At 38.9% G+C, this 26,072-nt stretch overlaps 2 protein-coding genes across 3 annotated transcripts in view; one reads left to right on the top strand and one right to left on the bottom strand.

Annotated features, from left to right (window-relative positions):
- The first annotated feature begins 1,097 nt into the window (after positions 1-1,097).
- Positions 1,098-20,887, top strand: IVNS1ABP (influenza virus NS1A binding protein). 2 transcript variants are annotated; one of them, XM_004275231.4, is made up of 15 exons: positions 1,098-1,238; positions 7,183-7,403; positions 8,355-8,482; positions 8,704-8,873; positions 9,002-9,077; positions 10,172-10,345; positions 10,687-10,812; positions 12,168-12,275; positions 16,202-16,331; positions 16,568-16,792; positions 17,266-17,387; positions 17,484-17,610; positions 17,694-17,825; positions 17,931-18,104; positions 19,425-20,887. In XM_004275231.4, exons 3-15 carry the CDS (start codon positions 8,372-8,374, stop codon positions 19,676-19,678), a joined length of 1,929 nt encoding a protein of 642 aa, XP_004275279.1. In that variant the 5' UTR covers positions 1,098-1,238; positions 7,183-7,403; positions 8,355-8,371; the 3' UTR covers positions 19,679-20,887. The 2 variants fall into 2 exon arrangements, with proteins under 2 accessions (XP_004275279.1, XP_033293878.1); XM_033437987.2 differs by lacking the exons at positions 10,172-10,345; positions 10,687-10,812.
- SWT1 (SWT1 RNA endoribonuclease homolog) overlaps positions 20,635-26,072 on the bottom strand; it is a 96,444-nt gene continuing 91,006 nt past the window's right edge. Inside the window, exon 20 of the mRNA XM_033437976.2 lies at positions 20,635-26,052. The gene's annotated coding sequence lies outside the window, so the exon portion shown is untranslated. The remainder of the gene's footprint in view (positions 26,053-26,072) is intronic.

Consider the following 26,072-nt stretch of genomic DNA (forward strand, 5'->3'; position numbering starts at 1 on the left):
CCAAACTCTAAACAAGTTTACCTCACGAAATCCCCTCACCTTCAATCTAGGAAGCTTTCCAGTGTGCCCTTCAGAGTCCCATGAAGTTGCTGTCAGCCTGCTATACCCCACGCTCCCCCTGAACAGGTTTGTCTTCTGGCGACAAGGTAGGTGAGTGCGTGGGGATAATTAAGGTTGCTATTTGGTCTCAAGGTTATTTTCTTTTTCCAAGAGGGCAAGTCCAGCAAAGAGCTGACTCAGTGTCGCCGAGAGGAGAGCTGCACTCAGACAAAACAAATCCCGGGGACGAAAAGTAGAAGTAAACAGTTTTTCAGAGCAACACTGATATAATATTAGGCCTTCTCTGACCTCTCCAATTGTTTTCTCTAAGTTACTGAATCCTCTCACCCCTTTTCGTCGGCGTGCCTCTGCTCTTCCTCACAATCACCACGCTTCCTCCTCGCACCACCCTCCTACAAAGGTAAGGGCAGACGGGCAGCTACAGACTCTTACGTCCACTGCGGCCAGCTCCAGTCCTAGGGCTGTTGCCTAGATGTACGTCTGACGCCGAAAAATCTAATCTCTCACGTCTAATCTGTCTGGCTATATTGTGCCTCCAGGGGATGGCAGAACAGGTGAGGGCGGCTGGAGGGAACCAGTTCCCGCCCTGAAAGGGCGAGGGCCGACGGCGCGACAAGTGTCGGGCCCCGAGCACCCGCTCTTCCAAAGATCACCTTGCTTTGACCTAGTTGAGCTGCGCAGGACGGAACCAAACAGGGCGGGGGAAAAGGGTGGGGGCGGGGCCAGCGGAGGGCGGGGCCTCGAGCGCTATATTGCTGTGCTCGCCAGTCATTTGCCGACGCTTTCCAGCCGGAAGCGTCGGGGAGGCGTTGGCGGCGGCTACGGCAGCGGCGCACGTGGTGACGTGCGAGGGGGTGAGGCGCTAGCGGGCGGCTGCGGCGGGGGCAGTGTCTCCGGGACGCGCGTGGAGGTCGGTCTCTCGGAACTGCTGGCCACAGTTTCGCTGCCTGCGGCTTCAGCGCCGCTGTGCCAGCGAGCCAGCGAGCGAGTCCCTGCGAATTTCCGGTGCGCTCCCCTTCCTCGCAGCCTCTGCGGGCTGTTCGCTTGTCTCCCTGCTCGGTCGCTCCCTTCTCGGTGGCCTCGAGACGCTTTCCGTTGGGCCGATTACCGCCCGCTTCCTTCTGCTCCCCTTTGAAGCTCCAGAGATGAGTTTTTCCATCTCTTCAGAGATGAACCAGGTAATACGCGCTGGTCCCGTCGACGGTGGAGGAGGAAGAGGGCGCAGCCAGACTGCGAACTGGGGAATGGCGCGGAGCGGTGCCGGGTGCCGGGAGGAGGACGCCCCAAGCCGCGGCCGCTGCCGCCGTCGCTCTCTGGGGGCGAGGAGCCGCAGCCGAGCGGCCCTCGCGCTCCCGGTGCTGCTGTGGTTGCCGGATCGCGTTAGCGGCCAAGGGCGGGCTCGGGCCGCCTCGGAGAGCGCTGGAGTCGAGGAAGCAGGGCGTGAGGAACGAGAAGTTTTTGCACGAGGGGTCCTCGGGGGCCTGGGTCAAGACGCCGCGCGCGGGCCAGGGATGACCTCCCAGAAGGAGGGCGCGGGAATCTCCGTTCCTGCTGTCAAGAATCGATGCCCAGTGTTGGGGTCGGCCCGGGGTCTGGACTCTCTTCCGTGAGCCTTCCCAGGACCCGGCGAGTGTGGGCGGGGAGCTGGTCCAGGGCCCCATCGGTACCCCGGGCCTGGGGTACGGTGGCACCGCGCCCCTGATCGCCGTGGGCCGCGGGGTCCTTTGTTCCCGCTCCACGTTGCCCGCTTTTCTTGCCAAGCGCGGGGAGAAGGGGGCGGGAGGAGGGAGGAAGGGAGCGGCTGCCCTGACGTGTCGCGCTGAATGACTGCGGGGCTGGCCAATCCCGGGCGGGGGTGTGCAGACGCTGGGCGCTCTGCCTCCCAGCCTTCGGAGTGGGCTCCCGCCCCGCCGCGCGGGGATGAAGGCCTGGGACTGCAGGACTCTCCAGTCACTCTGGGGCGCTCGCCACTTTGTTTTTGCCAAAGAAAATCGGCAGAGAGGTTTGCTCTTTTCCCGTCCTTCTGCGCATCTTGCAAAGGGACTCTGGTTGTAAGCTCATGATGGTAGGAAGGTAGTAGGCAGTATCAGATTGAGGATTGACCGTAGGGAAACTTGAACCACAAATACTTTAGAAATAGATTTACTTTTCCCCCAATACAAAGTAGACAGATCTATTGTTTGAGGGCGCTGACGTTTCAAAAACTAGATAAGTAGAAATCAGAGGCCTAAAGGGTTTATTTTTGTTTCCTTAATGTCTGTTGTCAGTCATGGAGGATTAGAACACCCTGGCATCAAGCTGTTCTTTGAGAACTTGCGTGTGGTGATCTTCTGTCTAGTAGTAAATAACAACCCTGTAAGCATAGTACTACTCTAAACAGTTCAACAAGTACAGCATGGACTAGACTACCAGAGACATATTTTTTTAAAATAATTCTAGCACTGGTGGTTGTTTAAGGATAACAGTATGAGTAGCTTTAGGCATAATCATGCCAAAACTTCTGTCTGAAAGATGCTGAAGGAGCAGTTATTCTTTGTATATCTGGAGATGAGGTGTACACTGTTTAGAATTGGATTGAGAATACTATAATTTAATACCAGCTGGCAGGCTACTTGTCAAATGTCTATAATTTGGTAGTGAGAGGTAAAACTGGACTAGCATCACTGACCTAAAGGAGACCCAGAATGGTTTTTCCTCTGTTTTCCTAATAGATGAAATCTCTATCATTAGTTAATATTAATTTCTTAATTGTCTTAATTTGCAGGTCTGTTTTTCTGACTTTTCCCCCCAAAACAAAGTGTTCCAGGTTTTGGTTTTAGTTTTAAATTAGTGTCTTTTTGGCTACTTATTGGGTTGGCCAAGAAGTTCGTACAGGTTTTTCCTGTAAGAAGTTACAGAAAAATCCGAACGAACTTTTTGGCCACCCCAATACTTTGGAGTGGGGTTTTGTTTTTTCTTGTTTGAAGGATATTTTAGGTGGCAATTGAATGTGTTTCGCAAATAAGTGTTGTTGTTGTTGTTTTTAATGCAAAATGTTTTCCTCTTGGGGAACTGTCTTAATCATTGATATTAAGATGAAGTACCCCTAAAAATAATTTCATTGACTTTTCAACAGTATGATTGTATAGTCAAATCTACAAGAGGGTTGGGGAGCCTCCTACCTTGTGCTAGAGAGTGTAAATGCAGGAATTAATGAATAAGGGAGTATTTCTGAGTTTTTGTTAGAACCACAGAAAGTACATGATTATATTTACTTGTAAACTTCAATTACCGCCTTGTAAATGATTTATAAACTGATACATCGCTCACTATCCTTACTTACACTTTTGGTATCAACCTGGATGCCCAACAGGTACCTCAGCCTTATAATGTCCCAAAGCAAACTCCTCTTTTCCTTCCTGACTTTAAGCATGCAGCAAACTAAAAATGTCTCTATTATGCTTTTTGGAATTCTAATTTTGATATTGATGCCACATATCTACTCTAAAATATCCTTATTACCTTAGTTAGGATAAGCAAGGGTTATAAATAATTTCCCTGCATCCATGTTTTACCCATTCCTCCAGACCATCCCCTATATTTCTGCTAGTGTCCTATGCCTCTGTGCTAAAAATTCTGCTCTGTTTAAACCTTAATGTTGATCTCTTTTACTTCCTCTCCTACTGTTTACCATATGCATCCTGCAAACTACAGTCTATTTAAACAGAGATCGCTGCAGTTTCTGGAATATGTGTGCTTTCATACCTTTTCCCCCTTTTGTTTGAACTGTTTTCACTGCTTGGTTTGTCTTTCTGATTGGTCTGTGGAGTGTTCAAGGCTGGGGAATGGAGTTAACTTCATTGTGTTATGAGCATCCCATTCCAGACTGTGCCTGCCATATGTTTGGAGCCATAAATGTTTGTGCGATATAAGAATTACAGAACAATGAGGTTAAAAGCATGGAGTGAGTGAGTGAGTTTGGTGAGTTTTGATATAGATGGATCGTTTCAGACATTGGGAATCTATAACTTCTGGTTTTTAAAAGATTCATTGACTTACTTTGTATTATAACGTCTGTCCTTTAAAAATGGAGTAGGTTACTATTTTGTGAGTTGGCTACCCTCAAAAGATTGCCTTGAAACTTAAATAATACTTGTAATTTGCCTTGAGGTTTTAAGGATTCTTTGAAAGTTTGATAACATTTTATCTTGCTCTTACTGAAGGCCCAAGAAGAATTTGGGGGCAGGTCATATTGTACCTACATTTTTTACAGCTCCTTGATAAGGCTTACTGAAGTGTATTTGGGTTCAGCTGATCTTTTGGGGGGCTGTGGTAACATGTGAACTTCTGGGTTTTACTAAAGCAGTTTAATTACTCATTTATAAGTCATCTGTATCCCTTTTCTTGAACTGGCCATATGAAGAAACTGAAGACTGTTTACCAGAATATATTGCATTTGATCTCAGTTTTAATTTTAAAAGTGGATTAGTCGAATGTGTTTTTTAAATATCAAATAAAATTCTAAATTTTATAATTGTATGTAAGCCTGGGATGTTGGGGCTTTTGGTTTGGCTTTTCAAAGATAAAAAATTCTCCACACATTTTTATTCCATCAGTTTTTGAGCTTGAGTTTCATAGACCAAACTGAGATCTGTGACTCTGTGGAATGGCTTAAAACTCAATTTGTCCACACTAACTTTACTGAAAGTGAATGTGAACTTTGAAAGACATGGTTTTGCAGGCAGAAGCTGAGGTGACCTCCTCCAACTTGGGGGTGGGTGAGAGTAGGGGCATATAGTATATAAGGACAGTAATTAGATAAAGTTTGTTGCATTAACTTAAATGTTGAGTGGACTTGGGCTAGCTTTTAAAATCAAGTAGGGTTATACGGATCAGCAGATGTTAAAGAGATGAGGTTCATGTTAAGACCTTGCTGTACGAGAAAATCATCGAGTACTAACGTAGTAGTACTCACTCTATTGCAGAACTAATAATATTGTACAAATTTGTATGGCAAGAGTTGCTCCAAAAATTCTCCAGTATTTTCTCCCAAAGGACTGAAGTGGTTTTAACCATCCAGGTTTTTGTTGTTCTTGTTGTTTTCCAAAATAAATTTAAGGTAGAACTTTCAATTTATCAAATACACCCACAGAGATACTGTGAGTTTGGTTCTGGGCCACTGTGGTAAAGCGAGTCACGCCAATTTTTTGGTTTCTCAGTGCACATAAAAGTTATGTTTACACTCTGCTGGAGTCTATTAAGTGTCCAAAACATTATGTCTTTAAAAATAACATACATACCTTAATTTCAAAATACTTCATTGTTAAAAAATGCTGACCATCAGCTGGCAACTCAGGGTTGCCACAGACCTTCAATTTGCAAAAAAAAAAAAAAAGGTAGTATTTGTGAAGCAGAAAAAGTGAAGTGCAGTAAAATGAGGTATGTCTATATATTTATAGATGCCACTTTTATTCTTGGTAAGATCAAGGCTAGTTTACAAATAAATACTGAATAAAACTGGTCAAAGTTTAAAATACTTATAAATCTCCTTTTGTTTTTGGTTTTTCAGAGGGCATACATTTTAATAATATCCAACATAACTTGCATGGAGGGGTCCCCCCCTTTCACCCTTGCATAGATTTTCCCAACTTGAGCTAGGTCTTGGCTGAAAATGTTTGAAGGTTTCTTTTGGATAGTGTGTTCTCTCTGTACATAGAATTGTGTGTTACTTGGAAAACATTTGTTTTGTTAGAACTGGTTTCTTAAGAAAAGCTGAATTAACTAATCTGGATGCAAGTGTAGAGCAGAGGAAATCAATATTACATAAAGGTATGAAATACTTTCATTGCAGGAGTAAGCATTGACAACAGTCCCAACCTGAGTCAGAATACTCAGGTTTCCTTGAAATAAAACCTAAGCTATGGAGAAACCAGTGAAGGCGTACGGGATACAGATTGCGCATGTGTTGCACTTAATACAATAGTTTGTTGAAATGGAACTGGACTAGCCTTCAAGTGGGTTCTGGGGTAAGGGACCATACACATTAACATAATTGTTAGATTTAGAATTCTGGGCTTGATTGATATATAAGGAAAATACAGGTAATTTGAAGATGTCCATTTTAAAAAGTATGCACATCTTTCACATAATTTCTTATTTAGTTCTGGTTTGTTGAATTAGTGGTGTAATAGCAGTTCAGATGATTAAAAACTAAGTACCATCTGACTTTGACACTTTTAGTTAATGACATGTGAAAGTGGGGGGAGGACTGAATGTGATTTCCCTGAAGATTTGATTTGAACCAGAATTGTTCCATTGGTAGTTTATTACTGTATATGAGAAAAATGATCATACAAAGCACAGACATTAATATTTTCCTTTTTGTTTATTTAGTTCATTTCAACAAATTACTCATCTTTATATTCAGGTTTCTAGGCTAGTTGTTTTGGTGGGGGGAGATGGGAAGGATACAAAGATAAAGAAAACAGAGGCTCTGCCTTCAAGAGGCCTTGAATCAAGGAAGATAAGCCAGTACAGACCAGCTGGAAGATCACACATACACACTTTCAGAGAGGGTTCAGTATGTGGAGGATGGGGAGGAACTACTCAGCTGAAGGGATTTGGCAGGGGCTCTGGAGGTAAGATTTCAGCAGGCAGAGGTTGGGTTAAGGGTATTCCAAGAAAAGGAAACTTGAAGTTACAGAGGTGGGTACCTACAGAGCACATTTTGGGAAACAGTATATCTGGTTTGACTGTAACATTGTATACATGTCGGGGAATAATGATGGTTGCTTGCTGGCTGGTAACAGACAGAACACATGTTTGTATATTAGTTGGAATCTAATAGTAAAGAATATTAGAATTAACCAATATTTATATTTTTCTCTAATTTTGTGCTTGTGTATCTCACTTAAATGGTAAAAGTTACTAGCTCCTTCTGGGGAGGGATTTTATTTTTTTTAATCACCTGAGTGGTTGCAGGTTAAATGAAAATGCTTATGTATAGTAGCATTCGTGTTATTTTCTGTATTGTGCCATTTACCTCAAAATGTCTTCAAGATCAGGACTTTGCATGATCTGATCTACCTAGATCATTGGCAGTCTTTGATCATTCTGAATATCCAACAATTGTCATTATTACAGATTATGATGCATGATTATCACAGAAGAAGTTCGTGTCTATAGCTTTAAAGGACTTGATTACATCATTTTCAAGCCTGATAGTTTTGGAATCACCATTAGAGCTTCAGACACCTCTGCCTTCACTTCAGCCACCTGTCTTCATACCTCAACAAAGCGCTGAGTTTCCTTTGTCCTTGATTATTTAAAACACCCCGGAAATACATTTCTCACCAGTATAGTAGGTAAGTGGATAGTCAGTGCCCAGTGCACACATTTTTTTTTTTTTGAAGACTGTGCCAAGTACACTAACAGCCTTTCATAATTTTTTTAAAAGGCGAAGTCAGTAATATTCATAGAAAAAATTTTTTTCCTATATTTTCCTTTCTATAAACTATTTTGAATTTAAATAAATCAGTTACTTCAAAGTGAAATCTTCTATTACCACTTTTTAATGATGCATTTTGTGTAGCCATTAGTCACTTGTTCACAAGAAACGGTGAAATGGAAAATTTTTTAAAGAACATACATTTCTATCTTGTATGTTTATGAGATAAGTGATTTAAAATATATGAAACCTGCAAAGGGAACAGAATTTTTAAATATTTTTATTTTATTGGCGTATAGTTGATTTACAGTGTTGTGTTAGTTTCAGGTGTACAGCAAAGTGATTCAGTTATATATATACATATACAGTTATACATATATTGATTCTTATTTAGCTTCTTTTCTCACATAGGTTATCACAGAATATTGAGTAGAGCAAAGGGAACAGAATGTAAGTTAGTCGTATATATCAGTGAGTAAAGGAATGACTGCAGCCCCAACCAAGGAATCTATATGTGATGACCACTTCACATCCTTCCAGGCTTTTCAGTTGCTTGTTATATGGGTTTGGGCAGGGCTGGGTTTACATTTTTTTTCTCCTTCACAATGAATGTACTAATAGGAATAGAAACCTGGCCAAAATTGCTGGGACACCATAACACTACTGTATGAATCCTTGAAAAGACTTAGGACCAAAGTATAGGGGTACAAAGGCTTAGACGTTCAGTGTCAGTGGTGTTTTAGCAATGTTTTTGTATGATAACATTTTTATGTGTTGTTGATAGGATGAAATTTGAAAATTAAAAATACTGCATTACTCTTTAAAATGTTATAAAAATCACCATTCATTCTTTCTTTCTGCCCTTTAGCCAAATTATAAGGAAAAATGATTCCCAATGGATATTTAATGTTTGAAGACGAAAATTTCATTGAGTCTTCTGTTGCCAAATTAAATGCCCTGAGGAAAAGTGGCCAGTTCTGTGATGTTCGACTTCAGGTATTTAAAACGTAATTGGAAACTTACAGAATTGATCTTTCATTACTAAAAACCATATGTTCTTGGATTGGCTTGTTTTGTTTTTCACAGGAGGCATTTAATGAAATAAGTTTAAAAAAGAATGATTTACACAGAAATGTAAGGTGAAGGATACGATGTAGTAATTAGCTAGAGAAATACATAGTCCACAATGCTTCTAATGTTAATTCCTCACTTTGCAGGTCTGTGGCCATGAGATGTTAGCACACAGAGCAGTCCTGGCTTGCTGCAGCCCCTATTTATTTGAAATCTTTAATAATGATAGTGATCCTCACCGAGTTTCTCATGTTAAGTTTGATGATCTCAATCCGGAAGCTGTTGAAGTCTTGTTGAATTATGCCTACACTGCTCAGTAAGTTCTCTGAAGTACATCATATAACTAGGGAATGAAATTCCAAGTCCCTCTAAATTTATTTAAATTAAGTGTCTGTGTTTCAAGGCCTTGGTATGATAAATGATAAAGAACCTTTTTTCTAATAGGTTGAAAGCCGATAAGGAATTAGTCAAAGACGTTTATTCTGCAGCAAAAAAGCTGAAGATGGACCGAGTAAAGCAGGTAGAGTAACAGAAGTAATATACAAGGAGTACTGTTACTAGGGGGTCTTATTTTATATGATTAGTGTGTACAGTTTGTTATAAGACATCTGTTGGACTCAAGAACTTGAAAATGTCCCTTTTTTTCCCCTAGAGAACCAAATATGTATGTAATTTTAACTGTTTAGCCAATGTAACACAGCAGGGTCACACTTCCTCTCAGATAATTCAAGCTACAATCTTGCTCTTTCAGTAGTCTTCTCTGGCAGGGTAAGTCTTGATTTTCTCAGTTAATCATATAACTCATATCCTTAATTCTCCGTTCTTCTACACTTCTCGGTTGTTCTTTAGAAGTATTCTTTCTAGAATTTAATGCCACTGAGAAGTGCTTAATAATTTACAGGAAAAAAGGCATTTAATCCTCTAATGTGGGAGTCAGAAAACTGCAGGCCTGAGGCCAGCTGCCTGCTTTTATAACATCTTATTGTAACATAGCCTTCATTTACATACAGTCTATGGCTGCTTTCCACCTGCTGTGACAGAGTTGAGTAGTTGTGAGAAAGTACGGCCCACAAGCCTAAAAACTTACTGTCTGGCCCTTTGAGAAGAAGTTTGCTAAGCCCCTCACTCTGCTTAAAAATCCTTTTGTGGTCATAGCACACGTCCCTCAGGTTAGAATTCCAGGCTCTCCTTAATATAGTTGCTATTCTTCCAAAACTATTTTGATTGTCTTATGTTTTGTTCTGGCCAAACTAAATTGTTGCAGCATCTTCCCTAGTTTCTGTGTGCATTCAGCGTCATCTCCCCTGTAGAGCCCCATTCAGATTACTGCCTTTATGACGTCTTATCTATTATTCTAGTTGGAAATACTTGTCCGAACATTTCATGTGCATTTTCATAGCATTTCAGTTTGTTGCATTTTTTCTTACATATTTGAATGGCATTCTTTGATGTTTATCATTTGTATACATGTATTCTTCCTACTGTTAAACTTGTTCTAAGGCAGTGATTTTTGGTTAATCTTTATATATCCACATAGTACTTACACACTGAGTATTACATATTTGTTAAATAAAATGTATGTAAATGTTGGCACTCGTGTATTTCTTTTCCAAGGTTTGTGGTGATTATTTACTATCTAGAATGGATATTACCAGCTGCATCTCTTACCGAAATTTTGCAAGTTGTATGGGAGACTCCCGTTTGTTGAATAAGGTTGATGCTTATATTCAGGAGCATTTGTTACAAATTTCAGAAGAGGAAGAGTTTCTTAAACTTCCACGGCTAAAGGTAAAATCTATAAAGATGAAAGATGTGAAGGTTAAATAAAGAGATACATACTACTTAGTTCCAGGAATGTAATCTTTCTCCATGTTTCAAGCAAGTGAGTAATGGTTATGAAAAAGACAATACATTGAAACCATACGGTTATTTTTAGCAGTGTAATGGTTTTCTGCCTACCAGTTTGTTTACTTTCTTTTCTTTCTCTTTTTTTTTTTTGGCTACTGGTTTCCTTAAAAAATAGAGTAAGCGTATGGAGTGCAGTTGGGCATCTATGACCTCTTTATTATGAAATTGAGAATTAGAGGCTCAACACTGATCCATGTGTCTTTGTTTTTTCCCAACTCTAGTTGGAGGTAATGCTTGAAGATAATGTTTGCTTGCCCAGCAATGGCAAATTGTACACAAAGGTAATCAACTGGGTGCAGCGTAGCATCTGGGAGAATGGAGACAGTCTGGAAGAGCTGATGGAAGAGGTTAGTTTTAAAGTAAATGGGATTCAACAATTATTAAAAATTATTTTGCTATAACATGAAGGATTCCCTTTCACTTTTATTTTATAACCATGACCCTAAAGAATTTAAATTTTGCTATAGGTACCCCTAAGCTGAGAAACAGGGGGGGTGTCCAGGTGAGCTGAATGAACTGTTCAGTTTGGTCTTCTGCTTTTCTTTTTTTATTTCTTTGCTTATTATGTGCTGTTAACTTTCTTTAAAGTAGCATGTAATTTGCTTTAGAAATGGGAGGTGGTACTGAAATTTTCTGTAGATTCTTAATTTTTCTTCACAGGTTTTTGCTTTAAATTGACAAGTAGGTAAAAGCTTCTAATGGTTGTTCCTCCCCATTGATTTATCTCCCCATAGGTTTATTAACAAAACTAGGATACCCAAGACTGAAGAAACAAGAAGAATCCTCAAGTGTATTGACACGTAAAGAAGCAGCAGTCCTGCCCCAGTTCTCCTAAGAAAAATCCGCTGTGGGCAGAGAACGATGATGATTTAATGGTGTTTACTCCTTTACAGGATTCTTATCTTTAAAGCTTTGTGTTTTTCAATGGTGTTGTTCATACATATAGTCACTCACTTAACTTGGGCTACTTTTTGAAAAATACACAAGAAAAAATTGACAGAGAAATGGTGGGAATTAAACATGCAGATGGAACAGTGGAGTGACCTTGAGTTTATCCCTCCACTTAAGCCTTTCGGATTCACTAAAGGCTTACCAAACCTGTTAGGCCTTTAAAAATGCAGTTATCATTATGCTCTAAAAAGGCTAACAGGTGATTTTTAAATTCTGTATGGTTTCCCACTTGAAAATCAGATGCATTAGCCATATGTTTGCATCTGTTAAGGGAGGTGTCTCTGTAGCCTGCTTGAATTTTTGCACTTGTGTTTTATCTGTTTTTCTTGACATTGCTTGCGCAGGACGGAAATATGTTCATGCACATTAGACCACTTACTCCTCAAAGGTGTAAACCATATTCAGTATTTTATTATAAATATGTATATTCTTTAAGAGCCTATATATTGTACTAGTGCCTTTTTTTCTTAATGCTGTATAATAGAAGCTATGAAAAAACGAAGATTTCTTTCAAGCCAACCAAGCCAAGGACTCTTCAGCCAGTATTAGAAGATTCTGTATCTTATTTTTGTTTTTTAAATTTTTACCACCATGACATGTATTTTCTTTACTTTGGGATCCTGCCAGAGTAAGATGTCAAGAAGCTCAAGAAGCACACTGGAGGTTACCTTGAGGCGTTTGTGTGATCTGCATACTAGTGGAGTAGCCATGGAGACAGTAGCCACATGGGTGTTCTGTTGCTGTTTTGCAGGTTCAAACCTTGTACTACTCAGCCGATCACAAGCTGCTTGATGGGAACCTACTAGCTGGACAGGCTGAGGTGTTTGGCAGTGATGATGACCACATTCAGTTTGTGCAGGTACACATTGCACATCTGAGGTAACCTCAGGTTAAAATTTGATTAGAGCATTTTATAGTATACTGAAATTTTCCTTTAATAAAGGAAAGTGGAAGACCTTCATTAGTATGACTGCACAGAAACACTTGTGGGAGAAAACAAGCATACCTTTCATACCATTACTACCATTTTTGCCACATAAAAAGAAACTAACAGAACAAAGTAGCGAACCCCACTTAAGATTTTTTTCTCAATCAAGTAGGATTTATAAGCAGTAAGAAAAAGGGCCAATAAGATGAAGCAAAATAGAAATTAAATGTTATTTTGGTCAGATTATAAAAAATAGTTGTTTGTATTGGGAATGACCGTTAGACCCAATTTTTTTTAAAAAAATCTCAGGTATAAACTTTTTCAGTTTATGGATAAATAACATAGAGAAAAGAATACAAATCATAAATGTCACATAGTGAACCCACTGGTTTAAACACTACCTGGGTCAAGAAGAGACTTCTAGCACTCTGGAAGCCTTCCTCTTGCCCCCTTCCCAGTCACTGCCCTACACTACCCCAAAGGAAGCCATTATATCCCAACTTCTGAAGCATTAGATTAGTTTGCCTGTGTTTGAAATTTATGTAAATGGTTATACAGTATGTATTCTTTTTGTTTTCTTTAGCTCAACATTGTATTTGTGAGGGATAACTATAAAGTAGGCTGAGTCGACCCAAGTTAATGGGTGTTTTCCTTTAATAATTAGAAGGTAAATGATAGACTCAGAAATAACGTGTATGGTGATACTATCAGGTGTTCTGTGTCAATAGTGGCTGAATATTTTTATTTTCACAGAAAGCTTTTGGGGCTGAGTTAGTTGAGAATTTTGTTCATGTTTGTGTATTTTGAACATTGAGGATATTTTCCCTCTTATCTCTAAACATCTCTAAACTGAAATTTAATGGTTTTTTAAAGTACCCTTTCAACAAGCAGTGGTTGAGTGCCTGATAAGTGGCAGGCCGTGATGTTAGGTAAGAGGGCCCAGAAATGTGTAAGAGACAGTTTCTGCTTCCGGGACCTTACAGGAGTAGGTAAAACAGAACAGATTTATACGCATTACCTACGGAAGACATTAAGGGGAGGGTGGAACCAAAAGGAGAAAAACTAGGGAAATTTCACAAAGGAGGCGACATTTGAGCCATCTGAGGATGTGGAAGAGTTTGCATAGCAGATGGAGGTGTGTCAGATAGCAAAGGATACCTGTGAAAGGAGGATACTGTTGGAATTGCAGGTCACATGACTGGGAGAGTAGGTAAATAACATCTGATCGAGGATTATACTTTATTCTACAAGTAGTGTGGGACTTTCAAAGAATTTTAGACAAGGGAGTAGAGTGATCTGAACAGATATATTTCACAACTTTAATAATAGTGAAAAACTGGACAAGAGTCTAGCAATAGGGGGATTGGTTAAATTATGGTATTTCCATACAGCAGAGATCTATATGTTCATTATCATATTTTAGACAGATAGTTAACTATCAGGTGGCAGTCTCTGGGTCGTGGGATTCTAGCTCATTTGAGGGTTTTTTTTGTTTGTTTGTTTTACTTAATGCATCGAACCCTTCTATTTTTATGACCAGGTACAGAGGGTAGATTAAAGCTTGTGAGAACAATTTGTAGACTATTACAAGCAGTAGTTCAGGTGAAAAGATGAGGGCTTGATCTAAGGACGAGAAGGGGAAAGTGTGGACTCTAGACATTTATAGTTACAAAGGTCTTTAATGATTGTTTAGGTTCGGAAAATTAAGGAAACGAAGAATTTGAGGGTGAGTAGGACTCTGACCTGTGTGACTTATTCCAGGGAAGTGCCATGAATAGAGATGATGAAGTAAAAAGGATGAGGAAACACACTAAGCTTCAGGAAGAGAAAAAGTTGAGAAGCCGCCATTGGAATCAAATTGTGTTGTACAAGCTAGCTAACATAGGAAAAGAAAGTTTGAAGGAGGACTGGATTGTTAACTGTGTCAAATCATCCTCTGGGAGGTCATGTAAAAGAAGATTAGGGATATCTCTTCTACATTGGTTTTAGGAAGCCACTTTGTAACCTTTAGTGGGTATAATTTCCAGAGAGTATTAAGGTTAAGAAACGCTTAGCTTCAGAAGTGATGGTGGCTGACAAAGAAAGAGCTACCAGGGACCACCCCTTGGGGAGGTCAGAGGCAAAGAAAGTGTGGGCCAGTGGGTGGGCTGAGTGGGAGGAGTTGATAGGGTAAAGTTTGAAAATAAAGGAGAGTAAAGAATTAGGTTTGAAAGTGTTCTGGAAGGAACATAAAAGAGTTAACCAGCATTTCTACATAAGGCTTAGTTACATAACACCAAGTAGTCTTCATTGTTACTGTGCTTTTTTTTCACATTTGATTTTCTCTCAATTAAAGCCATACATTAGAACAGGTTTCTTACTACAGTGAAAGCTCTTAATCAAGCATCATCAACTTGTGTTACTTTGGATCCCTTCTTCCCACAGATTGGGATAGGGTTTTATGTACCTTGTACTTCCTAGTAGCACAGGACACACCAGACTATCGTAGTATAAAAGAGTGGCTTTATACTCAGAATTCCTAATCCTTATTTTTCTTGCATTGCCTTAGGCAATGCATATTTTCTCTCTTATTTTCAGTATTTTTACCTATAAAATGGGGAGATATATTGCCCTTAATGGATTAAAAGAGACAGTGTGAATAAAGTACCTAATAACACCCAGGTACATAATAAATGTCTAAATGGAATGTAATTATAACCATTAGCATGGTACATTCTCCGCCTTTTCTCAAAATAGCCTACTTAAGCTATAACCACACTTGCTGAATTGCTTACACCAAACTTGATAGTTTTTTCACAGCTTCAAGTAGCTATCAAAATCTTTTTCTCTATTGTTTCATGGCCTTTTTCTTCCACTCGAAACAGAAATTTCTGTTAGAGATTCTGTCTACCCATGAGGCTGTGGCCCTGGGGATCAAAATAAGTGGATGAGCAAACTTGGCCAGGTACTGAAGGTGGTACCTATTCATTCAGCAGGCAGTTCCTACCAGGGTAATCTTGACTCTTCTAATGACATGTGATCATATCCTTTGGAAGTGTCAAGAGCTAAAGTAATTGGAAGAAAACCATCAAAGAGAACTCATACACGAGGGTACAATGTAATCTTCTTACAGTCATTTGAAAATTTGCAGCTTTGCCCATTTCTCCCTCTTTTATGTTCTCATGTATTCCTTTAAAAATATTTGGTTCTTTTAGTATTATTGCTTCCTTAATTTCTGATTACCATTTTTACTTCAGTGTTTTGATGTAGTTTTACTTGTCTAGAAAACCACTCTATAATACCTTTAAGGTAATCCTAAAGAAATATACTTGTAAATATTTCTTGTAATTGCCACTTTTTTTTCCTATAAAATAACTTTCAGAGAGATTGGATGGATATATGTCTGCTAATATGAAGGATACCAGTACATATGATTTAGTTAAGTTTCGCAGTTTCATGGAGATAGTGGGTTAAATGTATTCTCTCAGTTAATTCATGCTGTTTTAGATTTATAACATTTTGGAAAATTCTATACTTAACATAAAGACTATGTGGATTATGAAGGAGGAGGTTCCGTTTTTTCCTCTCTTGACTATTCTGATACTTGACCCACAACATGTTTTTTTAATTGTTGAACTTGAACTTTTTCTTGACCAGGGTAGGTGTAGTTGTTTCCTTATTAAGTGGAGATGGAAGAATGCCAGTGATGTGTGTCAGTCAGAAAGTGTTGTTTTGTGTTAAACCTAGGTGTGCTATAAATGTCATGCATAAGTGGAGGGTACTAAGGGTTTTCTCAGTGTTGTGGAATAGCTCAGGAGCAAAGGTACACCAGGTATGGTCTTTGGCTAGGTTTCTGTAGCTGCCTTTTGATTTTGCAGAAAAAGCCACCACGTGAGAATGGCCATAAGCAGATAAGTAGCAGTTCCATTGGATGTCTGTCTTCTCCAAATGCTACAATACAAAGCCCTAAGCACGAGTGGAAAATCGTTGCTTCGGAAAAGACTTCAAGTAAGTGTATTACACTTGTCAGATTGCCTTCAATTTATTTCTTTTTTTAAGAAGGAGTTTTAAGTGGAACCATATAATACTTCTAAAGTGATTGAGGAAAAAACTCAGAAGCAACTAAATTTGGAAAAGAGTAGCAGGTCATCCCCTGTCTGGAATCTGGAGTCCAATTCAGGATCACACAGCAACCAAAAGTAATAAAAATTGCATCTTTAAACATGGAACTCTTGTGCTTACAGATAACACTTACTTGTGCCTGGCTGTGCTGGATGGTATTTTCTGTGTCATTTTCCTTCATGGGCGAAACAGCCCACAGAGCTCACCAACAAGTACTCCAAAACTCATTAAAAGTTTAAGCTTTGAGATGCAACCAGATGAGTTAATAGAAAAGCCCATGTCTCCTATGCAGTACGCACGATCTGGTCTGGGGACAGCAGAGATGAATGGCAAACTCATAGCTGCAGGTAAGAATAGAAGGACGAGTGACTTATCAGAAACCTTCAACTGGCTAAGCCTCTATAAGTGGACGTTTATGCTTGCTTGTGACATGCAAACTTTGGAAGACAGGGTTTATTTAATATGCCTTCTTCTGTGACATTCCACTTTACCACATTCTAAGAAGACAGAAATAAAAAGTCAATACTATAGTATTGCCTAGCCTTCAAGTTAATGTCTGTCTCTAATTCTTAAAAAACTATGAAGTGGGTAATTGTTCTCTCCTAATTTTCAAGTCAAGACTAAGCAATTTACTTACACTCATAATTTTGTCATTCAGCTGTTACAGGCACTTAGTTAAAACATTAACTAATGTGGCCTTATTAAGTGTGTGGACAAAGATTCTTTTTCTCATTTGTACAGATTACTTAAACCATTCTAGACCAGAAAGGCTGGTCCAGTTTAATACTTTAAGCATAACTCTTTGTGGTTCTTGTACCAGGTGGCTATAACAGAGAGGAGTGTCTTCGAACAGTTGAATGCTATGATCCACATACAGATCATTGGTCCTTTCTTGCTCCCATGAGGACACCAAGAGCCCGATTTCAAATGGCCGTACTCATGGTAAGTGCACTATATTGCAGGAAGAAGCAGCCCACATTTAGTTTTTTCTAAGAACTTGAGAATGGCAGAAATATTAATCTCTCGCTTTTGGCATAGGGCCAGCTCTATGTGGTGGGTGGATCAAATGGCCACTCAGATGACCTGAGATGTGGAGAGATGTATGATCCAAACATAGATGACTGGACTCCTATTCCAGAATTGAGAACTAATCGTTGTAATGCAGGTAATACTTTTCTGCTGAGATCATCAGTATTTAAGTATGATAATTAACTTATCAATTTATAACCTTATTTTATACTCACATAGGAGTGTGTGCTCTGAATGGGAAATTATACATCGTTGGTGGCTCAGATCCATATGGTCAAAAAGGACTGAAAAATTGTGATGTATTTGATCCTATAACAAAGTCATGGACAAGCTGTGCTCCTCTTAACATTCGTAAGTTGATTTTTTTTTTAAGACCTCTGAATCAATGGTATGTGTAGTGCACACTTACAGTTTGGGGAGATAGAATAATAATTTTGGTTTGACTTGATTTTATAGGTAGACACCAGTCTGCAGTCTGTGAGCTTGGTGGTTATTTGTACATAATTGGAGGCGCAGAGTCTTGGAATTGTCTGAACACAGTAGAACGTTATAATCCTGAAAATAACACCTGGACTTTAATTGCATCCATGAATGTGGCTAGGCGAGGAGCTGGAGTGGCTGTTCTCGGCGGTGAGTGTTGGGATTTGGAGAGCTGAGGAGTAGGTAGTAGCAAGAGTTTGTTCTAAAATTCCAAGAGAATGTCAGTGATAACTATCCACTTGTATAATTAAGAATTCAGAACTAGCCTTCTTTTCTGACGCAGTGGGGATTGGTGGTTTGTCTTTTAGAAATGTCTTTTCTAATCACTCAGTACTGGATATATAACATTAATTCATCTTCTTCCATAAATCATACTCATAATGCATCATCTTGGAATTTGAGTTTGTTTCTTTAGAGCAAGAATTTTAAAAAATTTGATTTGTAAAACAAAAGAAATGGAAATCATCTAAATCTAGTCTTTTCTAATTGTCTACTCCATGCCTAATTGGAAGCAGTATTTTTAGATTATTTTTAACAAGTGTTTGCAAATCATCATATGTAGACACAGTTTTCACATCCATTTTATGGATTTACATAATGTTTAATTACATAATTACAATAATGAATTCAGTTAGAATTGTTTTTAGAACAAAGCTTGTGGCTCAACTGGCAAGAGCCTAAGTGTGTAGGCACACCAGTAAGTAGCCTACTGGCCTGCAACCCCTGGCCTACTATGAGCCTTGTCGGTTCTTTTATGGGTAAGTACATGGATGCAGGTAGGCTAAGTGACAATCAGATGAGAAAATAATGAATTCGGGAATCACTAATAAGGTTTTTCCTTAAACTCCAGAGAATATTTAATGCTAACATTTTATTTGTCTGAAATTAATTTAATTATTAACTGCCCTGCATGTATATTTGAAAATAGTCACAGTTCAGTCTGTTTCCAAGAAGAAATTTCCATGCCAAAATCATTTTATACAGTTGGAGAGCTCTAGAAAATGTTCAGTTATCTGAAACCTGCTTTCCTATAACTTACTTTGAATCTTAGTTCTTATGCACTGGACTAATAACAAAACTTGCAGTGCACAGAACTACTCTGGTTTGCCACTTACTAGTTGCATCTCTAGGCAAGTTGTCCAACTTCTTTGTTCATTATATCTTCATCTGTGAAATGGCAGTAATAGAAACAACCACACAGAATTGTTGTGAGAATTGCACTGTAGTTAGATGGTGCCTCCCCTTCCTTTAAATTGCCTGACTTACACATACAAACGGGTTCTTTTCAACTCTATTCCATTTGTATCCCCAGCTTCTAGGGAGTGCTTGCTACATTAGTAGGCATTCAATAAATACTTTCTGACAGAATGAACAGTCTTTTCTACCAAGAACCACTGTTTTAGCAAAAGATCAATTTAAGGGTTTCTTTCTTAGCCTCTCTAGATTAACCTTGTCTCTTTTCTCTTTTAGGAAAACTGTTTGTAGGTGGTGGCTTTGATGGTTCTCATGCCATCAGTTGTGTGGAGATGTATGATCCAACTAGAAATGAATGGAAGATGATGGGAAACATGACTTCACCAAGGAGCAATGCTGGGATTGCAACTGTAGGGAACACTATTTATGCAGTGGGAGGATTTGATGGCAATGAGTTTCTGAATACGGTGGAAGTCTATAACCTTGAGTCAAATGAGTGGAGCCCCTATACCAAGATTTTCCAGTTTTAACAAATTGAAGACCCTTTCAAACTAACAGGCTTAGTGATGTAATTGTGTTAGGTAGAGGTACACTTGTGAATAAGGAGGGTGGGTGGGTATAGATGTTGCTAACAGCAACACAAAGCTTTTGCATATTGCATATTATTAAACATGCTGTACATACTTTTTGTGTTTATTGGGAAAGGAATGCAAAGATGAAGGTCTGTTTTGTGTATTTTTAGGGCTACTTTGGTTATTTTAGTTTTCTGGAAGTTGATATTGTAAAAGAATAAACCAAGAATTGATTGGGCACGTCATTTCAAGAAGTCCCCTCTCCTCCACATTTGTTTGCCAATTTGCACATTAAATGACTCTTCCCTCAAATGTGTGTATTATGGGGCAAGAGAGGTAGGGTTTTAAGATACAGGCAGTTGGGTTTTTTAAGGTCCCTTTTTCAATAACTGGAACATTCTATAACAAAGAGACTTATTTAACTAGATGACAATGACTATTTTTGTTTTTATTAAAAGAAAGCTTACATGCCTACCGAGGTTTAATCTTTTATGATGGCCTTTTTATAAATTTTTGTATTCTCAGCAGAGTGCTTTACTTGTTGAAGTAAAATGTGGCAGGTTCAAATTACTGAAGCAGAGTGACAGTCTTAAAAGTATGCAGTGAGGTGTTTTACACGCCCAGAATGCAAGCTTCAGAGAGCTCTTGCCTCAGCTGCAATTTTTTTTTTTTTTTTTTGAGAATGCAATACCAATGTTTATTGGAATGGAGTTGCTGAACAGTAACATGGCTGTGATTTTTATTTGATACACTGTTTTTAAATACTTTGACTTCTTGGGAGTATATTTTATATAGCAAAACACTCAATATTGTATTAATAACAGTAAAGAACAGTGAAGTATTTTATCTTCTAAATAATTCCTATTTTTTATTTATCATTAAAAAAACAATCCTAAATGGCAGCCCTTGATTGTAAAAAAAAAAAAAAAAAATTACCTTAAACTGTATTGGGTTTATGAATGCAGCCTTTATCAGAACTATGTTTTTGTTCAGTTTTCCTATTCATATGGATAAATACTGGTTGGGGTGGTGACTTGGTATCTAATGTGTAATGCTACACATATAACTTACGGTGCCAAAATTAGAACATCCTAATGCTTGCTGCTGATGCAAACATATTAAAGGTACTTTGCAGGAAATCCTTGCACCATGGGATTACTATCCAAATGTTGTTGTGTACTCATTCATTACTATAAGTTTTGGGGGGAAATTTTTTTTTTTCAAGTAAAAATGAGCTTAAGGTATTTGTGGGAAAATAGTTAACTGGCATCTTATATCTGAAATAAGGACTGATGTAAAGGGGGTTTTTTAGTTTTGTTTTCTCTGGGAAGACAAAGAGGCACACAGGAATCTAATGAGCCAACTGGGACAACATGACTATCCACTGGCTAACCTGGGTGAGAAGAAAATTAGGTATTTTTTTTTTACAAATGTTCCGCTGGGACTTTGACACCTTATTTCACTCATCTATCCCCACAGAGAACCAACGAGAAAGGAAATCAGTTTGCCTGGTGGCTGTGTAGTTCCTATCACTGGTTTGGTTCTGGGCTAAAACTGGGTTGGCAGATTTGAATTTGCCTAGTATGATGAAATATTTTTAAAATAGATCTGTATATGTTCTATTTATTTAGCACAAGGAAATAAAATTTTAGTGGGGGGAGTCAGTGTAAAATCCTTGAAATCACTTCTCAATTCCTATGTAACATGCTTAATGCAATAATATGTGGGAATACTTTGGGTCAAAGTTTACCTATATTACCATTGATGCCAAACAGGTAGTTTGGTAGCCAAAATTATGTTCTTTAAGTATGTTTTGAATATAAGAAGGTTTCATAAAGAAAAAAATAGTGCTCAGTGACCAGTTCTGTTTATCCACATTTAAAAGGTAATTTTTTTTTTGAGGGAAGGACAAAATGGCATAGCCTCAGCATAAATTATTTTCTTTTTAAACCAGTATGGGTTTTGGAATAGTTTAGAAATGATATTGGTAATAACCACTCTTGCAATCAATAGTAATAGTGCACAAAACATACTAGACTAAATCTCTAAAAGTAGCAAAACTATAAAATACCTGTTTGAATTAACAAAACAATTGATTATACTCAAGCATAAATCACAATAAATTCTTTTACTGTGATTTTCAAGGATAGGGTTTTGATTTTTGGCTTCTAGTATGTCTTAAATACTTTACCATTTTCAATGTTCTAGAATTCCTTACATAATCATATTTTAGGAGAAGACCTGGATTTGGGAATATCATTAGTGCTTAATATATTAGGTGTACGCCCTATAATCTCTCCAGATCTCAGAATTCTTAACTTAAAACTGAAGTAGGCAAAGGAGAAAGTCCCTCTAGGACATTACTGTAATTCCAGAGTTGCCTTTAGAAGACTATGAGTCACAGAAAACACAGTCTCTATAGGATTTATTAGTCAATTTTTTGTACCCTACTTTGTTTCAAAAAAGGATTTGAAGAGTCTCTCATTGAGACTTAAGATACAGGGTAAACTGAGCGAAAAAAGAGGAGAAAATGCCAACATATGAATCAAATATATCAATCTCAAATAGTAAGGCCAAGCCACAAATTTGGTCCTGTTAACAGGAGATCTATTAAATCAATTATCTGAAGGTTAAAAAGCAATTACTGTGAAGCATCAGTTTTCTTAATAAGACCAGAAGTTTCTTAAGAGTCTTAAAAATGATAATGATACATTGAGCAATAAGTAGAGTACATAAAGAGAGGGATGTATTCAAGTGCATATCATGGGTTCTTTAACTTACCGTTACTAGCACAATGGCCAATAAAGTACTTAGGCTTCACTGTTAGGAGCTCAATTCTCTATTGGGGGTTTGAATAAGGGTGAGAAGCAAAAGCTCGGTTATTAAGCTGAGTATATACAAAGTTGACATCTTGTGGAAATACAAGATATTTGCTCAGAGAGAACAACAGGACTAATACAATTTTAGCCTGGAGAAAGGCACACAGAATACCAAACTTCAGTGAGCGAGAGACTGAAACTTCTTACGAGATGAACTGAACTGTCCTGCAAGTTAAGAATAAGAGTTGCCAAGTTTGAAGGCATCTATCAAATGTAATGGTGGTCATCCAATCAATAATTAACAGGGCCAGCTATCCATTAAGGCTACTCTCAAATCATGATAGTAAGATCTACCTTCTGCATTATGCAAGTGTTCTGTCTCTATCTTAACCAAAAGTGATGCCAAATCCTTACAAGGTACAGGCTTGAAAGAAAACATCTGATAAGGGATTTGCATCCAGAGCTCTCTAAGCTCAATAAAACCATCCAGTTTTCAAATGGGCAAAAGGTTTAGAACAAGACACTCCACCAAAGAAGATAAATGGAGTCTAATAATAACATGAAAACATGCTTACTGTCATAGATCATTAGGAAAATGTAAAAAGCAAAATGACAACTGGAGCTCTCAAATTGCTGGAGGAATTACAAAATTGTAAGGTCAGTTTGGAAAAAGTTTGACAGTTTTTTATAAAGTTAAATATCCTATGACACAGTAATCCCATTCCTAGGTATTTATCCAAGTGAAATGAAAACCTGTTCTTACAGAAACCTGTGTATGAATATAGCAGCTTTATTCATAATCACCAAAAACTGAAAATTCAAATATCCTTCCAACTGGTGAATGAGTGGAAGGGTACATGAATAAAATGGAATACTACTCAGGAATAAAAACACTGAAGTATTTATTGATAAAACAACATGGATGGATCCTCAGAAGCATCATGCTAAGTGAAAAGCCAGCTTCAAAAGCCTCCATTTGCATAGCATTCTGGAAAAGAGCTACATGGATAGCAGACACATCAGTGGCTTCCTGAGATGGGGATGGGAGTTGGCTACAAAGGGGCACAAGGGAATTTCGAGGAGCAATGGAACTCATTACTTGAGTGTGCTGGTGATTATGTGATTGTGTTTGACAAAACTCAAAACTACAGTTTTACACTTGAAAAAGTTTTGTCTTTCTAGCTTAACCAAACCTTTAAAGGGAAAAGCCTTTTTTAAAAAGTCTAGGACATGTCAATATTTTACCTGACTGGAAATCACATCAGGGAACCGTTCATCCCCACTGGCCATGCAAGGGTATGTACTGAGTTAATGTAGTTCAGCGATAACCATTAGTCTACAATAAGAGTTGCGAAGGCTAGGATACTGAATTTGGTTTGTAGTTAGGAGCAGCGAGCCATGTTGGTAACTGAGATTTTGAGTGTCTTACTGCCTTACCTTATAGGTTCATAGCTGTAAATTCTGCTTAAGCTCATGGAGTTGCTTATTTTCACTGGAGTGGGGTTTTTTGTTGTTTGTTGGCAAAATAGCTTAAAGAGCCACCAACTGGGAGGGAGACTGGACTGTCAGTCCAATCTAAATCGGAAAAGGAGTATGGGTGGCAGCACTTCCTAAGTGGAGGATGCATTTCATTATTCAGTAGTGAGGTATATTCCCTCTGAGAAGATAAAGGTAACTTCATCCCATCTCACACGGTAGGGAGCTAAAAGGCTCCAATAGATAGGTGGGCGTGGGGAGATGTCACATCAGGAGTATGAACAATAAAAGCTAGGTTCTTAAGGGAGACCACGACACTAAATAATTGTGGATCAACCCTGAAAGGGTGAAAGAACTTGTGTTTTAAGATGATGGCCAAAAGATCAAGGAAATAAAGTTTCAGGTTTGTCTTGTGTTCCCTGTCTTTCATGACAGGCAAAGACAATGATAGGAGAGTGAAATTAACCCATCTATGAAGTTCCAATCTGTGCAGTCCCAAGTGCCCACTGCAGGTCCTAACAGGAGGACCCAGTAGGGTACAACAGACTCTAAGTCTTTAGCCAACTTTTCTTTGGCTCAGAATGCTGGAAGAGCTGTGGCCTGGCCAAGCCAGGGGACCCTCCCTGGTCCTTTCCAGAAGGAAATGGACTATCTTGTGGAGGTAAGCTGGAAAAGGCTACAGTAAAATGGTTCCAGGAACTTTGCTGTCAAAATCCTCAGGGATGCTTCTCAGGAAGTTATCACCAGCTTCTCACTAAGGCAAGACTTTATGTAGAGAGCCCTTGCCCTCATGTGACTTTTCCCATCAGTCCCTTCTGGTTCATGGCATGCTTATGAAGCTTCTGCCCAAAATATAATAGCTATGTTTACTGAATGGAGATTTTAAAACCTGGAGTTCTAAAGATATGATAATTTCCCATGAAAACAAACTTACCAAGGTGGGGCTTAGGATCCTTATGTCAACTGAGTTACTCCAATCCAGAGGGGAGACCCAGAAAAGAGCGAGCAGGGGATGGGAGGAAAGGGACACCTCAACTCCCACACTGTACTGTTAGAAAAAAAGTATAAATTAAAGTTTAAGATAAGAAAAGAAGGCAACAAAAAGAAGAAAAAAAAACCCCAAAACCCTTACATTTCAAAGAAACAAACACTAAAAAAATTTTAAAGAATGTCTTCTAAAGATAAAAATAAGACTAGAAAGTTAAAACATTTTCACATATCAAAATAAATATTTAGGGCTTCCCTGGTGGCGCAGTGGTTGAGAGTCTGCCTGCCGATGCAGGGGACATGGGTTCATGCCCCGGTCCGGGAAGATCCCACATGCCGCGGAGCGGCTGGGCCCGTGGGCCATGGCCGCTGAGCCTGCGCATCTGGAGCCTGTGCTCCGCAACAGGAGAGGCCACAACAGTGAGAGGCCCGCGTACCGCAAAAAAAAAAAAAAAAAATTTAAGAAAGGTTGAAAATTGACAAATTAACACACAAAGTGAAAGACACATAGATTAGGATAAAATTAAAATCCACATGCATAGGGTGAAATACGTAGAAGTATTCAGATGATAGGAGTGAAAAGAAATTTCCTAAAAAGTATAACATATTAAAAAGATAAGAGAGAAAAAGGGAGGTAATGAAGCACAGCAAGGAGTTCCCTGGCAGTCCAGGGGTTAGGACTCTGCGCTTTCACTGCAGTGGCCCACGGTTCAATCCCTAGTCAGGGAACTAAGATCCTGCAAGCTGCGACCAAAACAACAACAGCAACAAAAACAAAGCAGGGCAAAACTCAATAACAACTAGAAGCAGCTGAGGGATAAAAGTCTGAAGACATATTTGGTAGGGGGAGGGGATGGAAAAGGAAAGAGGCAGACAGCAGAGGTGCTCTGGAAGCTTCTCCTTCTACCCAGGCTCATATCCCTGAGGGCACTTTGAGCCCCAGGAGGAGGTGTGGCTTTCTAAGCAAACAAAGCTCATCGGATCCTTCTTCCTGCTAGTGGGCATCCTGCATAGTTCTCTTTCATTGGAGGTTCACTTTTATAATCATACCTGTATGCAGTTCAGAAAAA

This window comes from Orcinus orca, chromosome 1, assembly GCF_937001465.1.
Source record: "Orcinus orca chromosome 1, mOrcOrc1.1, whole genome shotgun sequence".
NCBI lineage: Eukaryota > Metazoa > Chordata > Mammalia > Artiodactyla > Delphinidae > Orcinus > Orcinus orca.